The sequence below is a fragment of the Cannabis sativa genome, chromosome X (genome assembly GCF_029168945.1).
Source record: "Cannabis sativa cultivar Pink pepper isolate KNU-18-1 chromosome X, ASM2916894v1, whole genome shotgun sequence".
Taxonomy (NCBI): domain Eukaryota; kingdom Viridiplantae; phylum Streptophyta; class Magnoliopsida; order Rosales; family Cannabaceae; genus Cannabis; species Cannabis sativa.
In genome coordinates, this window is record NC_083610.1 from 45,429,434 (window position 1) to 45,449,322 (window position 19,889).

The window sequence follows — 19,889 nt, forward strand, 5'->3', positions numbered from 1 at the left end:
CATAAAAAATTTATATATATATATATACTAAAATTAATTACGGGAAGTTACCTCAAAAGATTTTCCATTCGAAATTTCTTTCAATATACATCTACCATTAAGAGAAAAAAAATAAACCGAACCATCCATCCAAAAGAAAGGATCATATATTTCAAGTTGTCAAAATTAAAAAAAGAGCCAAAAAAATCAAAAAAATTCCAGAAGCTATCTTGTATGCATGCATATAACAAAATACAAGGAATAAATTTTTTCTAATCACAACTTTTCACATGCAAATAATCAACAAAATCCGAAAATCTAGCGTTATTTCTTATTTTTCTAATAATAATATAATTTGAAAAAAAAAAATGATAGAAACTTATTACACATAATGATCATATTAATCAACATCAAAGTTTATTGGTGATAACAAATCCAATATTACTAAACAACTTCACTTGATCATTCCTATCCTCCAAAGAAGGAATTTCAACCTTTTTCGAAACCAACTCAGCCTGACACAAATCAGCGTCGTCTCCAGCCACTTTGATATCATAATTAGCCGACATAACATCATCATCGAGTTCCTTGAGTGCACTCGAGAATGATTCCACCGTGGCTTTATAGGAAGAAGCACATTGCTCAAGTACTTCTTGTTGACCGCTACCACTTCCCTTCTTAATTTCGTTGTTGATGAAATTGAGGCTCCCTTTCGCGTTTGATATTGATAATTGAACTGATATCTTGGCAAGAGCTTTGAGACTTGTTGTGGTTTTTGATCTTGGATCGGATTCAAGAGCTGCCAAGCACTTTGTGTTGTCTAGGGTTTCTTTGCAAATTGTGTCAACCAAGTTTGATGATGGTGATGATGTTTGTGCTTTTGTTGATGATGAAAATAAGAATAGGAAAAAGAAAAGGGAAAGTGTTGTTGAGATTTTTAGGGTTTGGGAATCCATTTTTAATGTGTTGTGTAGTTTAGAAGTTTATTTTGTATGTCATATGTTTGAGATATGTATTTATAGTTGTTGGAATATGATGACAAAGAATTTGTTGGGTTTGTTTTCTTTTTTTTGTCTTTTTTGGGTGTGTGTGGATCAGAATGAGTAAGTTCAGTTTTCTTTCTAGATAAGAAAATAAAAATGGTTTAGAGAAAAGGGAAAAAAAATCTTTAAAAAAAATTAATAAGGGAATTTTCTTTTAGAAGAATTTATATTATGGAATTTTGAAATTATACATAGCACGACTTATATAATTTTTTGGGATATTGGTGGTAAAATTATTTGAAATTTATATTTTTTAACATTTAACTATAAAAATTAATTTTTTGGAAGTAAAATTACTTAAACTCCAATTTCGTTTTGCAATTTATGTCCGTCCAAAAATCTCAGTTTAGTGTCACAGTGGACTGCCCACGTGTACACACTTGTACACGTGACAAATTTTTTGTGGTCCGCGTAATATTAATTATTAAAATATTATAAAAAATAATTTAAATTTTATTAAAAAAAATATTTTTTTTTTATTTTTTTCCTTTTTTTTTCTTTTTCTTCTTCTTCTTTCTTAAGTTTTCTAAAACCCTAAACATCTCTTTCTCTCTCTCAACTCTCCCTCCCAGGCCCTCTTTTTCTTTCTCTCGTCTCACTGCTTAGGACCTCATCGGATCCTCACCGAAGCACCCAAGCCCTCACTGAAGCACCCAAGCCCTCACTGAAGCTCCCTCTTTCTCTTGAGCCATATACCCTCTTTTTCTGTCTCTCGATCTTTTCCTTCCGAAACCCTCTCTTTCTCTTTCTCATCTCTTTTGTCTCTCTTTGTGGTGGTCACCGGAGCCAAAGCTCCACGTCTCTCTGTCTCTCTCTCTCTCTCTCTCTCTCTCTCTCTCTCTCTCTCTCTCTCTCTCTCTCTCTCTCTCTCTCTCTCTCTCTCTCTCTCTCTCTCTCTCTCTCTCTCTCTCTCTCTCTCTCTCTCTCTCTCTCTCTCTCTCTCTCTCTCTCTCTCTCTCTCTCTTCTCCCTCTCAGGCCTCTTCTTTGTATGGTTGCTTAACGTGAGAAGACATCACGTTAATGTTGGGTTTTGTGCCCTAAATAAAACTCATTTCAATATAATCAGATTTACTTATTAATAAAGATCAGAAATAACATTTTATGTTGCATGGTTCACATGATTTATTTCATGATTATATATATAATGTATGAACTCCATTTAAGTCCAGAACATATGAATTTGTTAATGATTATAGTGTTGTCAGCACAATGGAATATAATCTTAATTATATGTTCGAAAGTTTATTCCCTGATTTGTCAGAACACTAGATTTAGACTGATATGGTATAATCAGTGATAGGTATTCTTACACCTTGGAAAAGTGTTATGTCCTTTCCAGGACATTGGCAAAGTTTACCAGTATCGGATGTATGGAGTATACATCGGAAGGGACCGATATTGAACTTTGATTAGATATATTAAAATTTACTGTAATATTTATTCAATTCAATATCACTTGTTGATCCTAGATCAAATGATCTTAATCCTGATATGATTAGGTTCAATCTCAAGAGTGTTATTCGTGTTCTTTGATTTGTTAGTTAAGCCTACTTTTGGGTCAGGGTGATACGTACATTTTGGGAACACAGTAGTGTAATTGAGTGGGAGCGCTAACATAAATATGGAATCTATAGCTTCTATCTGGCGAATAGAAAGTAAAGGATGATTTCCTTCGAGCTTAACCAAACGAAAATAAATGGTGGAGTGCTCATTTCACTTAGCTGAAATATCATTTATACAGGGTTAAGTGTTTTAAGGATAAAATACATTGTAGGGTGTTACGGTAATTTAATCCCTTTACAGTGTAAATCATCTATATAGAGGATCATTGATCAAATTAGGGTTATAACAATGGATAACTAATGATGTGTCTATATCATGGAACATATAGAGCGTTCTATATGACTGAGAGTGCAATTCCAATTTCTAAGTGTGGATTCAATAAGGAATTAATAAGTTAGGGAATTTACTTGGTAAATTTCGTTCGACTTATTGGAAGCTCGGTTATATAGACCCATGGTCCTCATACTAGTTGAGACCATACTGCTTGTAAGACTCAGTTAATTGATTTTGATAAATCAATTATAATTCTAAAGTTAGACTATGTCTACTTTATGAATTTTCACTAAGCAAGGGCGAAATTGTAAAGAAAAGAGATTCTAGGTTTATTTATTAATTAAGATACTTTATATGTCTAGATTAATAAATATATTAAATGGCAATATTATTTAATAATTAAATAATTAGAATTGATATTTAAAAGGTTAAATTGGAAAATTGGCATTTTTGAGAAAATGGGAATGAGAAATAACAAAATGGGAAAGTTGCAAAATGATGCCAAATTTCCTTAAATGGCCGCCCACTATGAAAAGGCTTTTACCATTTTATTTTTCCATTATTTTAATGCCACACAATTCTAACCTAAACCTAAAGGGCATTCTATAAATAGAAAGTAATGGCTTCAGGAAACAACACACAATTGCATCTCATTCTTTTCAGAGAGAATTCCTGAGCCGCCACTTTCCTCTCTCTTTTCTTCTCTTCAAAATTTCAAAAATTCCTTGAGTGATAGAGTAGTGCCCACACACATCAAGTGGTACCTCAATCATAGTATGTAAGACTGTGGAAAATCAGCATCAAAGAAGGAGAGAAAGAGATCCAGATTCAGATCTTGATAATGCTCTGCTACAGAAAGGAATCAAGGGCTAGAGATCTGAATGGAAGGAGTCATTATATTCTGCTGCACCCAATGTAAGGTTTTCTTAAACTCTTATGTGTTTATTTCATTGTTTTAGAATTCATATTAAGATGTTAATGAAACATACTTGGTAGTAAATCTAGATCCTGGTAAAATTTTTCCAACAACTGGCACCAGACCATACAAAGAAGCAGCCATACAGAGAAGAGGACTTTTACTCAGAGCAAGGGAGCAAGTGGACTTTTAGTTGCTTCAACCATTAATGTTTGTTTTAATTTAATTTTTTTATTTTTCTTTGATTTAGAAAAACAGTGGCCATGGTGGTAATGGTGGTTGTGTGGTGGTGGTGGTAATAGTAGTTGTGTGGTGGTGATGATGATAACGAGATGAAAAGTACAGAAGAAGAAGGAAAAAAGGGATAGGGGAGGCAACGATGTAGGGGTTTTTTAGGTACTCCTCAGAAGAAGAAAAAAAGAAAAAAGAATAGAATAAAATAAAGTAATGTAAAATATATTTTTTATATAATTAATTTTTAAAATTATTTTTAATAATTAATATTACGTGGACTACAAAAAAAAATTGTCAAGTGTACACGTGAGCAGGTCACTGTGGCACTTAATTGAAGTTTTTAAACAAAAGTGTAAAGAGCAAAATAAAATGGGGCCGGGATTCAGTAGGTTTTGCTGTCAAAATTTTAATGTTCATGATTAACTGTAGTTTTACACCAATATCCCTAATCTTATAATGATATTAATGTCTTTTTAAAAGAAGTGATTTTACATTTTTAAGATATATGACCCTTAAGAATTGAGATTCATACGCATTAATTATAGATATTGTTTTTTTTTTTTTTCATATATAGATATTGTTTTTTATCTGTTAAAATGATACAAAACTATAGTTAAAAAAGATAGCCATTAATGTTAGATTATATTCTTAATATACATAAAAAAAAAAAAAAAAAAAAAAAAACAACCAAGTCGGTATTAACAACTTCTAATTTGATTAAACCTAATTAGTTAATTAAAGATAACAAAATGTCAAGATAGAAATTCCTTCACAAGTAAACCAAAAACGACAGAAATATTTGGTGTCGTTTTTAACAATGTTTTTTTTTTAGGAAAAACTTGTTATCATAAAATAAAAATATGAGTCATTTAGATACTTTCCAACCAAAGCAAACTTCATCCACCCTTAATGCAAATTTAGCCAACCCGTGAACAATTATTGTAAATGTGCGTTTGACATGTGATATTTTTACATCAGGAAAAAAAAAAGACAAAAAACATAAACAATTAGATCTTGAAAAGAAGAAATTGCAGACGAAAGAGTGCACAGAACATTAACAACCATCAAGGCATCAGATTCAATGTTGTTAATTGGTAGTTGCTGCTGAGATGCCCAATTCAAACTGTGGAAAAGAGCCTTAGCTTCCATCTCATGAGATGCATAATTACCAATAATTGGCATGAAGAGGGCTGCTACAACATGACCAAGAGAGTTACGAACAATAGCACCCACACCAATTATATTTTTGTTAGCGCCCACCGCTGCATCTACGTTGAGTTTGAGTGGGCCAGAGTCAGGTGCCAGAGCTGCTGTTGGAGGTGACAGCCCAGGAGTTGCAGCAACTGCTGGGTGGAATTTAATTCTTGCTGCCCGAAAGTTGTCGATGTAATTGGTAGCGAAGACAGCAACATTCTTAGCAGATTTAGCTTTATTATGTCCATGTATAACTCGATTTTTTTCAGTCCAAATTTTATAAAGCTAGGTACTATCCTAATGGTACTTTTTTATCTGCTACTTTGGGACAAAATCCAAGTTTTAATTGGCGTAGTATTCTTGATGCTCAAGAGCTAGTTCGGGCAGGGGCTAGGAGATCTATGATACATGGCTCTCTAATACGTTAAACCCGTATGTTACTTCCCATCATCCTGGTCTTAATGGTCAAAATGTTACAAGCTTAATGTGTGTTGATGCTAATAGATGGGATAAGGAGGTTGTCTCGGATATGTTCAATTTAAAGAGACAAGCACCTTATTCTTTCTATTCCTTTAAGTGACTCAGCAGACATGCATGAATGACTGATATTGGAAGAAGGAGGGTATCTGGGCTCTATTCAGTAAAGAGTACTTATAAATTCTTGCAATCCCAAAAGGGTGAGTGGCTGCTTACTAAAAAAAGGCCATAGATGGAAAAAATTGTGGCAAATTGGTGTGCCTTCAAAGGTTCTTCATTTTCTATGGAGAGTGATTTCAGGTTGTCCTTCCACTAAGGTACAATTGTCCACAAAACATGTCAATGTCAATCTCATGTGTCTATTTTGCCACACGGCTATAGAGACAATTTCCATGTCTTAGTTGAATGTGGCTTTGCGTGCTCCTGTTGGAACCTTTATGTGTTGTCGACTGGGGAGAATGTGACTGAATTTAGCAGCTGGTTTTTCCACCATCTCAACCATGGCAGCCCACAATAGGTGGAGGAGGCGGCATTGATTAGTTGGCGAACTTGGCAAGCTCGAAATGACATGTTTTAGAACAATAAATCTTGCTCTGCTTTGAGTGTAGTTCGATCGGCTAGGATGGTTCTTGATCAATGGAGGATTGCTCAACAACAAATGGGTGAAGTGTTGTTCTTGGTGAATAACAACAATGGTTGCCAGCAGTGGCGAAAACCAATGGCGAATATGATGAAGATTAACACCGATTGAGCTATCTTTGAAAGCGTGAGTAGATACGGCTATGGTTGTGTTATCCATGACCATGATGGTTGTTTGATAGAAGTTGTGGCTGGCAGCAGGATTGGTTGTGTTCAACCGGAGCTTGTTGAAATTTTTGGGGTCAAAGAAGCGCTAAGTTGGATGAAGAGAAAAGGCTTGTCGAAGGTGGTGGTTGAATCGGATGCTTTACTCGTGGTTCAAGCTGTCAATAGCTCGGTTCCCATGACCTAACTTCTTAGTGATTCTTTTTAACCAATTCCTAGACATATGTCAATCTTGATAAGAATATCTAAATGTTTAATGCACCATAAAACTAACACAAAATTCAGAATTAATGAGTATAAAAAGAAATTACTACATGTGTTAATTAACATAATATTTAATTTATTTAAAGCAAAAATATTTTTATGTATTTAATTTAAAAGTTTTTACAATAGAATAAAAATTTGAAAAAAAAAATACAAAAATACATCTTCAGCAAAAATAATAATTTACTTTTGTGGTTATATTATAATTTATTTATAGTTATATTATAATTATCATGGGTTGTTGTTTTGGTTATTTTATAGTTTATTTATAGTTATCATAGGTTGATTTCTTATTATTTTTAGTTGTTTTCTTACTTTTCACTCAAAAAAGTGTTTTTTGTAACTTTAAAACTTTAAATAGAGGAAACTATACTTAATATAGGTTTTTTAAACTTGGTTACAAAAATATAGCACTTTTAGGTTTGGCCACTTTTATGGCATATTTAGTTCTTGAATTATTTTACGGAATAATCTATGCCATATATGTGTAAATTTAATTTTTAAATCCCATATATGTTTGGATAAATTATTTTTAAAAAAAAAAATAAAAAATCTCAAAGCTATTTCTTCTCCTTCATTCAAGTACCCTACCTGCCTCGCCCCTCAACAATCCACCTACTAATCTCCGTTCACCAGGGACACATTCAGCAACCGAAATCCCAAAGGATCGAACGAATTTTGAGAAACCTTAAAAAATTGGTTTCATAATAAACAAATCTTAAACATAGCATGTAATAATAAGAAAATGAATGTTGGATATTATTTTCTGAGTTGTTAAATATTTTTTTATTGCAACTGGTTTGTGTATTCAATTTTTGTTTTAGTTATTTAGGTAAGTAGTTTATGTGAGTTAAGTTTTAATTTAATTGTTTTATATAACTATTTTCTCTGTGTAATGACTTTACATGGATAATGACTTTACATTTAACTGTTTGGTACTTACAGAGTTCCTGAAATATAACTTAAGTATTATTACCACTAAAAAATAAGAGAAACTTACAAAAATACTGAAATTTGGGTTAATTTTTATAAAAAAACTGTCACACGAAAAAAATTTCAACAATACTGTGTTTTTATAAAACACCAGTAAAACGCAAAACAGAACAACTCAAAACAGCAGTAGAACAACTAAAAAACACTAGTAGAACACCAGTGAAAACTTAACACAGTATACTGCAGTATGAAACTTATAAAAAAATACAGTAAAAAAAGTAAAAAATACCGCCTGGCAGTATTTTTGTAAAAAAAAATGACAAAAGTTAGTATACCATGTAAATTTCCCAAAAATAAACTTAGTATGTATTTGCAACTGAGAGTTAAACTTAGTTATTTATACCGCAAATTACTCTAAATATAATTGGTTTCTAAGTCTCAGATTGTCCAACTCCAACGTCCAACACTGGTGATAACTCTGATGTCTAACTCCAAAAAATTTTCAGTAATGACGACAATTCCATATAGTAAACTAGAATACAAAGCATATGAAATTTATATGAGTTTTGGTACGGGTTTCTTCATTAAGAAATAATTTATTTCTTAGTTTTGATTTCATAGAAGTAACTGGTTGTTTAATTCATTGTCTTAACAAAATTATATATTTAACTGGTTTTTTCACCAAGAAACTAATTTTTTATCAAGAAACTAGATTTCATCATCACGAAACTAGTTTTGATTACATAGAGAAGTAAAATTTATATATGAGTTTTTAAGTTTTTTATGGTATTTCTTTCTTTTTCTTTTTTTTTTTTTTTTTTTTGAAAGATGTTTATTCAATAAAGAACAACTACACAAGTTTAGGCAAGTCCGCCTTTACAAAGACAGACGCACAATGGGGATAATCTCCCATCCACAACTTATTACACTTTGAAGAAATTGCCAATTTGGCAAGAGAATGAGCAGCCTTGTTTCTTTGGCGCCCTATGTGGATCACGGCTAAGCAGTTTGTGTAAGCTGGGGATTCTTTGATTTCTTCTAGCAACGCGCTCCAATCTGTGTTCACCTGACTGTAGCCCATTAAGAAGTTAACCACCCGAAGGCAGTCAATTTGTATAATAAAAGGAACAACCTCTGTTTGGATAGCCAGTTTAATTCCCATCCGTAAGGCCAAAACTTCAGCCAGCTCCACCGAGAAAAGGCCTTATTGCTGCTTAGTTTCTGCTGCTATGACTTCGCCCGATTGGTTCCTTATTAGAGCTCCCAGCCCGATCGAAGATTCTGTACCATTTAAGCTGGCATCACAGTTGATGCAGTAGCTATTAGCAGGTGGTGCTTCCCAGCCGAGATGAGGTGTTGTATGAATTTGGCTGCTGTGATCTTTCGGGGAGATGTTATTGTTGGAAATTATTTTACCAGGATCTTAGATCTACTCACAAGTATGTTGATTAACACCCTAAATATGAACTTTCTAAAACGATGAAATAAACACATATAAAGTTTAGGAAACCTTACATTGGGTGCAGCGGAATATAATGACTCCTTCCGTTCAAATATCTAGCCCTTGATTCCTTTCTGTAGCAGAGCATTATCAATATCTGAACTTGGATCTCTTTCTCTGATTCTTTAGTGCTGAAACTCCTTCTTGTTGAAAGTCTTTCTTCACGATCTTCCTCACTATGATTGAGGTATCACTTGCTGTGTGTGGGCACTACTCTAACACTAAGATTTTCGAAATTCAAGAGGGAAGAAAGAGAGAGGGAGTGGTCGGCCAGATAAGGAGAGAGAAGGCTCAGGTTTTTCTCTGAAGGAAAAATAGAAAATTTAAGTGTAAATTTCCTGAAACCTTCACTATCTATTTATAGCATTCCACTAGGGTTAGGTTTGAATTATTTGGCATTAAAATAATGAAAATATCAGAGGTAAATTCCTATAAAAGTGGCCGGCCATGCATAGTGGATTTGGGCCTCACTTTTTGCAATTTTGCAGTTTTATGTTTTCTGCATCTGATTTTCTCAAAAACGCAAATTTTCTAATTCAACTATTTAAATGCCAATTCTAACTATTTAATAACTATAAATAATTATTAAATAATATTGTCATTTATCATATTTATTAATTGAACCATACAAAGTATCATAATTAACAAATATGCCCCTAAAACTCTTTCTTTACAATTTCGCCCTTACTTAGTGAAAAATTCACAAATAGACATAGTCTAATTTGAGAATTATAATTGATTAATCAAAACCAATTATATGAGTCTTACAAGCAATATTATCTCAACTAGTGCTGGGACCATGGGTCTATATAACCGAGCTTCCAATAAGTAGATCAAGAATTTATTACTAAAATTCACTAACTTATTAATTCTTCGTTGAATCCACGCATAGAACTTAGAATTGCACTCTCAGTATATAGAATGCTCTATATGTTCCACCAAATAGACACATCATTAGTTATCCATTGTTATAATCCTAATTTGATCAATAATCCTCTATATGAATGATGAACACTGTAAAGGGATTAGATTACCGTTACACCCTACAATGTATTCAATCCTTAAAACACTTAACCCCGTATAAATGATATTTCAGCTTATGTGAAATGAGATCTCCACCATTTATTTTCGTTTGGTCAAGCTCGAAGGAGATCATCCTTTACTTACTATTCGCCAGATAGAAGTTATAGATTCCATGTTTATGTTAGCGCTCCCACTCAATTGCACTACCATGTTCCCAAAATGTACGTATCACCCTGACCTAAAAGTAAGCTTAACTAACAAATCAAAGAACACGAATAGCCTCTTGAGATTAAACCTAATCATAACAGGATTAAGATCATTTGATCTAGGATCAACTAGGCGATATTGACTTGAATAGATATTACGGTAAGTTTAATAAATCTAAGTCAAAGTGCAATATCGGTCCCTTCTGATGCATACTCCATGCATCCAACCTGAGCTTTACTTTAACCAATGCTCTGGAAAGAACATAGCACTTCTCCAAATGCAAGTAAACTCTGTTGTAGATTATCATATCAGTAAAACCCTATGTCTGATAAATCTAGGAAACTTTATTCACATAGTCATGTTTACTGTCCAATGTGTTGACTGCACAATAAACAGGATCAAGTATGTGAAAAGGGTTTTAGATGAATTTATACATTATGTACATATAATCATGAAATAAGTCATGTGAACCATGCAACATTAAATGTTATTTCTGATCTATATTAATAAGTAAATCTGATTATATTGAAATGAGTTTTATTTAGGGCATAAAACCCAACAGTTTTTCATTATGAAGTCGATTTCCAATTGAGCCCATTGGATCCACATCTCAGTAGGAGGAAGGTAAATGTTGAGACGCTTCTTATTCCTTCTGTTCCAGATCAGCCAAGACAGAATTAGAAAGAAAAGGAAGTCGTCTTTTGATACCTGATTTTTGATGTGAATGAGCATGTCCAGTGTGTGGTTTCTGCTTTTTTTGAGAACAGGCCAAATTGAAAATCGCCTCCAAATGTTTTCTGCTGAAGTACAGAACCAAAGACTATGATCGATTGTCTCTTCTTTCTCACCACACCAGCAGCATAACGGGTTGATGTTCATACCCCTATGCCTTAAAATTACATTAACAGGACGCCAATTATTACACATTCTCCAAATGAAGTTCCTGATCTTTGGGGGGGCTTCAATCTTCCATATTCCTTTCCACCAATTCTTTGTTACCTCATTCGCCGAAGGACCTGCTTTCATGTCATCTTTTGTTGCCTCTTTATACCCGCTGCTCACTGTGTAGTTTCCATTCGGGGTGTAATGCCAAACAAGATTATCATTTTTGCTTGTTGAGCAAGGGGCTATTCCAAGCATCAAAGAAGTGTCATCTGAGTGGAAGCACTCTTCCACAGTTTTTGTTTTTCAAGACCCATCATCATTCTTTAAGTAGTCTAGAGTGGTCCCTGGAGGCACATTAGCCTTGGTGCGCAAAGAGAATGTTGAGGAGCGGGGAATCCATTTATCTTCATTGATGTGGATGTCTCTACCTAAAATAACCCTCCACCGAACCCCTTTCTCTATGATTTTTCTGCCCCATAATATGCTTCGCCACATAAACGATCCGTAGCCTCCAACTTTAGCCTCCAAAAAACTTGAGTTGGTGTAGTAGCAAGCTTTCAGCACTCTTGCAAGCATTGAATGAGGATTATTTATGATTTTCCACCCTTGTTTAGCCAATAAGGCTTGGTTGAACTTTTCCAAATCTTTGAATCCCATGCCCCCTTCATCCTTCGGTTTGCACAGTTTTTTCCACTTTCCCCAATGGATTTTGCTTTTTGAATCCGAAGACCCCCACCAAAATCTAGCCATCATCTTATGGATGTCGTTGATTAGCTCTTTAGGAAGACGGAAGCAACTCATTACGTAGGTGGGAATGGCTTGAATTATTGCTGTTAAAAGAATCTCTCTTCCCGCTTGAGAAAATAAACTAGCCTTCCACCCTTGGAGTTTGGTTCTGACTTTAGTATGAATGTCTTCAAAAACCTCTTTTTTTCTTTTCCCAATTGAAGTCGGCATCCCCAAGTATTTGGTGTGACATTCCACAAGATTAACCCCCATTACAGCCGCAAGAGCAAGCCCGGTCTCCGTTTTGATTTTTGTTACCACACAAAGCTCTGATTTATTAAGGTTTATTCTTTGGCCAGAGAGCTTAGTGTAGTTATCCAATATTGCTTTCAAGTGTAGACACTCGGCATGTAGGAATATATTTTACCAGGATCTTAGATCTACTCACAAGTATGTTCTTTAAACACCCTAAATATGAACTTTCTAAAACGATAAATTAAACACATATAAAGTTAAGAAAACCTTACATTTGATGCAGCGGAATTAATGTCTCCTTCCACTCAGATCTCTAACCCTTGAATCCTTTCTGTAGCAGAGTACAATCAAGATCTGAGCCCGAATGTCCTTCTTCTTCAAGTTTGATCCTTCACAGTCTTCCAATCTATGATTGAGTTACTACTTGCTGTGTGTGGGCACTTACTCTTTCACTAGGGTCAAAAAAGATGAAGGAGAAAAGAGGAGAGAGGGTTTCGGCCAGGTATAGAAAGTGGGGAAGGCTCAGTTTTTCTGAAGAGAGAAATTTCTGTCAGAAAGGCTTGTGAAAACTTATGAATTGACTGAGCCATCACTTTCTATTTATAGGCAACTACTAGGTTTAGGTTAGGAATTATTTGGCATTAAAGAAAATATTAATTTGAAAAACCTATTTAAGTGGTCGGCCATGGTGTGTTATTGGGCCTCACTTAATTTTGCAGTTTTATCAAATTTTATCTCTATTTTCTCAAAAACACCACTTTTCCAATTCTAACCTTTTAAATGCCAAAACTAATTATTTAATAACTAAAATAGATTATTAAATAATATTGTCATTTAATTTAATTATTAATTAGACATATAAAGTCCATTAATAAATAAATAAACCTAGAAAACTCTTTTCTTTACAATTTCACCCCTGCTTAGTGAAAATTCATAAAATTAGACATAGTCTAACTTTAGAATTATAATTGATCAATCGCGAATCAATTAATGAGTCTTACAAGCAGAATGTTCTCAAATTGAATGGGGACCATGGTGTTGGGTTTTATGCCATAAATAAAACTCATTTCAATATAATCAGATTTACTTATTAATATAGATCAGAAATAACATTTAATGTTGCATGGTTCACATGATTTATTTCATGATTATATGTACATAATGTATAAATTCATCTGAAACCCTTTTCACATACTTGATCCTGTTTATTGTGCCGTCAACACATTGGAAAGTAAACATGACTATGTGAATAAAGTTTCCTAGATTTATCAGACATAGGGTTTTACTGATATGATAATCTACAACAGAGTTTACTTGCATTTGGAGAAGTGCTATGTTCTTTCCAGAGCATTGGTTAAAGTAAAGCTCAGGTTGGATGCATGGAGTATGCATCGGAAGGGACCGATATTGAACTTTGACTTAGATTTATTAAACTTACCGTAATATCTATTCAAGTCAATATCGCCTAGTTGATCCTAGATCAAATGTTCTTAATCCTGTTATGATTAGGCTCAATCTCGAGAGGCTATTCGTGATCTTTGATTTGTTAGTTAAGCCTACTTTTAGGTCAGGGTGATACGTACATTTTGGGAACACGGTAGTGCAATTGAGTGGGAGTGCTATCATAAACATGGAATCTATAGCTTCTATCTGGCGAATAGTAAGCAAAGGATGTTCTCCTTCGAGCTTGACCAAACGAACATAAATGGTGGAGTACTCATTTCACATAAGCTGAAATATCATTTATACGGGGTCAAGTGTTTTAAGGAATAAATACATTGTAGGGTGTAACGGTAATTTAATCCATTTACAGTGTAGATCATTCATATAGAGGATCATTGATCACATTACGATTATAACAATGATAACTAATGATGTGTCTATATGGTGGAACATATAGAGCATTCTATATACTGAGAGTGCAATTCTAAGTTCTATGCGTGGATTCAACGAAGAATTAATAAGTTAGTGAATTTTAGTGCTAAATTCTTGATCTACTTATTGGAAGCTCGGTTATATAGACCCATGGTCCCCCCACTAGTTGAGATAATATTGCTTGTAAGACTCATGTAATTGGTTTTGATTAATCAATTATAATTCTCAAACTAGACTATGTCTATTTGTGAAATTTTCACTAAGTAAGGGCGAAATTGTAAAGAAAGAGTTAATAGGGGCATATTTGTTAATTATGATACTTTGTATGGTTCAATTAATAAATATGATAAATGACAATATTATTTAATAATTATTTATAGTTATTAAATAGTTAGAATTGGCATTTAAATGGTTGAATTAGAAAATTGGCGTTTTTGAGAAAATCAGATGCAAAAAAGGTAAAACTACAAAATCGCAAAAAGTGAGGCCCAAATCCACTAGTATAGGGCCATCCACTTTTGTAGGAAATTTAAACTGATATTTTCATTATTTTAATGCCAAATAATTCAAACCTAACCCTAGTGGAATGCTATAAATAGATAGTGAAGGCTTCAGGAAAATTACACTTAAATTTTCTATTTTTCCTTCAGAGAAAAACCTGAGCCTTTCTCTCTCCCTATCTTTAGCTGCCACTTCTTCTTTCTCTTCCCTCTTGAATTTCGAAATCCTTAGTGTATGAGTAGTTCCCACACACAGCAAGTGATACCTCAATCATAGTGAGGAAGATCGTGAAGAAAGATCATCAACAAAGGAGTTTCAGCATCAAAGATTCAGAGAAAGAGATCCAGGTTCAGATATTGATAATGCTCTGCTACAGAAAGGAATCAAGGACTAGATATCTGAACGCAAGGAGTTATATTATTCCGCTGCACCCAATGTAAGGTTTCTTAAACTTTATATGTGTTTAATTTATCGTTTTAGAAAGTTCTTACTTAGGATGTTAATAAACATACTTGTGAGTAGATCTAAGATCCTGGTAAAATAAATTCCAACAGACACTAGTGATTAAAATCCATTGTGAGTTTAAACAAGTAATGGATTGTCAAGATAAGAAACTAAGAAGAAAGCCAATAGAACTATGGTTTAATCCATTCACATGGAGTAACCTAAAGTTTTCTATTATAAGGACATAAAAAGAAATTTTCGTTTATAAGTCCATTCAATGGACTTAACAAAACTTCCTGTTCCTAGTATTATAGGTTTGAGTTTATCTAAATGTATGGCTTGTGGTATACCTGGTAATTACTTACTCTAATGCAAGCAACTTATTTTAGCAAGATGTTGAAGCATTTTCTTTCTAATGGCAATCTATAGAAGCTTCACAACTTCTTAGGTATAGATTTTATTTATCTAAGGAAAAGTCTCAACTATTCCAGAAAAGATAAAGCCATGAAAGAATTTCTTATATCAACAGTGAGAGGTCTTGGATATGCTTTTGTATGCCTTAGACCAGACATTTGATGTTGAGTGGGAGTAATGAGTAGGTATCAGATTAATCCAGGAGAAGAACATTGGAAGACAATCAAGTAAATCTTAAGATTAAGAAGAGGAACTATATGTTAGTCTATAAGGGTGTGTTTAAAACTCTTAGACTACACCATATCAGATTTCAAAATTTGCCTTTGTGCTAGTAAATCTTTCTGATAAGATGGTGGTTACTCTGGGGTGGAATAGTGATTTTGGAGAAGTGTAAAAACCTATCTGAAGTTTCTAGGTCTACCAGAGAGAGACTGAATGTTAAAGTTGCAGGAAAGGTACTTATTCAATCTAAGGAAAGTTCTATACATCTTTGGCACCATTCCAAATTGCCTTAAACTACTAGTGTTAATTTCCTGATTAACCAAAAGTAGTTGCCAAAGGTATAGGATCCAGTATCCCAAGAGAGTAGACATATAGAGAGGAATTTCACATTATCAATGATTTCAGATCCTATTACAAGGAGTTTACTACTACTACACTTGATTTGTATATCAAGGTGTTGAGATTATTTGAAACGCACTTTTTTGTTTTATATTAGTGCAAGTGGGAGTTTGTTGGGTTTTATGCCCTAAATAAAACTCATTTCAATATAATCAGATTTACTTATTAATATAGATCAGAAATAACATTTAATGTTGCATGGTTCACATGATTTATTTCATGATTATATGTACATAATGTATAAATTCATCTGAAACCCTTTTCACATACTTGATCCTGTTTATTGTGCCGTCAACACATTGGAAAGTAAACATGACTATGTGAATAAAGTTTCCTAGATTTATCAGATATAGGGTTTTACTGATATGATAATCTACAACAGAGTTTACTTGCATTTGGAGAAGTGCTATGTTCTTTCCAGAGCATTGGTTAAAGTAAAGCTCAGGTTGGATGCATGGAGTATGCATCGGAAGGGACCGATATTGAACTTTGACTTAGATTTATTAAACTTACCGTAATATCTATTCAAGTCAATATCGCCTAGTTGATCCTAGATCAAATGTTCTTAATCCTGTTATGATTAGGCTCAATCTCGAGAGGCTATTCGTGATCTTTGATTTGTTAGTTAAGCCTACTTTTAGGTCAGGGTGATACGTACATTTTGGGAACACGGTAGTGCAATTGAGTGGGAGTGCTATCATAAACATGGAATCTATAGCTTCTATCTGGCGAATAGTAAGCAAAGGATGATCTCCTTCGAGCTTGACCAAACGAACATAAATGGTGGAGTACTCATTTCACATAAGCTGAATTATCATTTATACGGGGTCAAGTGTTTTAAGGAATAAATACATTGTAGGGTGTAACGGTAATTTAATCCATTTACAGTGTAGATCATTCATATAGAGGATCATTGATCACATTACGATTATAACAATGGATAACTAATGATGTGTCTATATGGTGGAACATATAGAGCATTCTATATACTGAGAGTGCAATTCTAAGTTCTATGCGTGGATTCAACGAAGAATTAATAAGTTAGTGAATTTTAGTGCTAAATTCTTGATCTACTTATTGGAAGCTCGGTTATATAGACCCATGGTCCCCCCACTAGTTGAGATAATATTGCTTGTAAGACTCGTGTAATTGGTTTTGATTAATCAATTATAATTCTCAAATTAGACTATGTCTATTTGTGAATTTTTCACTAAGTAAGGGCGAAATTGTAAAGAAAGAGTTTGTAGGGGCATATTTGTTAATTATGATACTTTGTATGGTTCAATTAATAAATATGATAAATGACAATATTATTTAATAATTATTTATAGTTATTAAATAGTTAGAATTGGCATTTAAATGGTTGAATTAGGAAATTGGCATTTTTGAGAAAATTAGATACAAAAGGTGTTAAAATTACAAAATTGCAAAAAGAGGCCCAAATCCACTTGTATAGGGCCAGCCACTTTTGTAGGAAATTTAAACTGATTTTTTCATTATTTTAATGTCAAATAATTCAAACCTAACCCTAGTGGAATGCTATAAATAGATAGTGAAGGCTTCAGGAAAATTACACTTTTCTTCTGACACTTTCTGAATCAGAAAAACCTGAGCCTTCTCTCTCCCTATCTGGCTGACCACTCCCTCTCTTCTTTTCTTCTTCAATATTTCGAAATCCTTAGTGTATGAGTAGTGCCCACACACAGCAAGTGATACCTCAATCATAGTGAGGAAGATCGTGAAGAAAGACTTTCAGCAAGAAGGAGTTTCAGCATCAAAGATTCAGAGAAAGAGATCCAGGTTCAGATATTGATAATGCTCTGCTACAGAAAGGAATCAAGGGCTAGATATCTGAACGGAAGGAGTCATATATTCCGCTGCACCCAATGTAAGGTTTCTTAAACTTTATATGTGTTTAATTTATCGTTTTAGAAAGTTCATATTTAGGGTGTTAATAAACATACTTGTGAGTAGATCTAAGATCCTGGTAAAATAATTTCCAACACATGGATCTATATGCTGAGCTTCCAATAAGTGAACCAAATTTACCAAGTAAATTCCTACTTATTAATTCTTCGTTGAATCCACTCTTAGAACTTAGAATTGCACTCTCAGACTTATATAGAGCATATTGTATGTTCCACGATATCAATATACTATCTCATTTAACCATTGTTATAATCTTATTGTGATTTAAAGATCCTCTATATAGATGATCTACATCGAGATGGGATTTCTTTACCGTTCTCACCCCTCAATGTATTTTGCCCCTTAAAACACTTAGCTACCTGTAAATGGTGTTTAGTGATCTAATAATTAGTCAGTTAAACAAGAGCTCATCCATTTACTTCTATTTGCTAAGCTCGAAGGGAATCATCACTTGACTTCTATACACCAGTAGAAGCTATAGATTCCATATTTATGTTCAGCACTCCCACTCAATCATACTATCATGTTCCCAAAATATACGTATCACCCTGACCCAAAAGTAGGCTTAACTAATAAATCAAAGAACATGAATAGCACTCCTGAGTTGAGCCCAAGCATATCAGGATTTAGATTCTTTTAATCTTAAGATCAACTACTGATATTGACTTGGAAAGATATGTGTAACGATAAATTTGTAAAATCTTAACTTAGTTGCAATATCGGTCCAGTCCAATGTATACTCCATACATTCGAAACTAGTATACTTTACTAATGTCCTGGAAAGAACATAACACTTACTCCAAGTGTAAGTACACATCATCGCTGATTATCACATTAGTGTAAATCCAATAACACTGATGAAACAGGGACCAAAACTTTTGATTCATATGATCACAATCACATTCCACTGTGTTGACGATACTGTAATTGTGAATAATCATATGATCTGGATTTAACTGATTTTGTGTGTATGAATGTAATAAACATATTAAACATATTAAACCATTAGCATGTAAAATTCATGCAAACATCAATCACTTCAAATTTTTTATATTGATAACTAATCAGATTGTAAAGAGTTTTATTTAGGGCATAAAACCCAACAAACTCCCACTTGCACTAATATAAAACAAACTGTGCAAATAGGTCAATCTGATATCTTGATCTTCAGATCAAGTGTAGTATATTTGAATCCACCCAAACTTCTGGAAACTAGTTCATAAATATTCTTATGAAACATCCTTTACTATATGCTTTACTCATCAAGGGATACTGAAATCTTTACTGTTTTAAAAGTACATCTGAATTAACAGAAGACATATCTCTCATATTTTAAAATATGTAATTGAGATAATACAGTGTAGACTTTTCTTCAGTGATATAACTTTCTGGTATTTTCGAATAGACCACGTTACAATTCTTCTCTGGTAGAGCTTCAATTATTATACAATAATTCCTCCACCCCCAAAGTAAGCACCATCTTATAGAAATCGAAATTAGATGGTGAGATACAAAGACAACTGATACACAGTTCCTTAATATCTAACATATATATCACTTTCATAAATCCTTCTTGAATATCTTCTAATGTTCCCTATTTGATTACATCTCAGATAGCTCCCACTCAATAGCAGATGTCTGGTTAAATAATACTTTTAACCTCTGATTGTTTAGAGAGTTACCTAGTTGTGACTTTTGTATTAGTCTGAAACTTTAAGTCAAGACTAAGTCATCAACATAGCAGACTAGTATTTGAAGTGAAAAATACATGCCAGAGATAAAGTAATCAAAATTAAGATACCATCAAATTTTATGAGGATTAAGAAT

The 19,889-nt window shown here is 33.4% G+C and overlaps 1 protein-coding gene across 1 annotated transcript; it reads right to left on the reverse strand.

Annotated features, from left to right (window-relative positions):
• Positions 1-389: 389 nt before the first annotated feature.
• Positions 390-935, reverse strand: LOC133032217 (pectinesterase inhibitor-like). Its single transcript, XM_061106090.1, has one exon. The coding sequence runs from the start codon at positions 933-935 to the stop codon at positions 390-392; it is 546 nt and encodes a 181-aa protein (XP_060962073.1).
• Between the last annotated feature and the right edge of the window lie 18,954 nt (positions 936-19,889).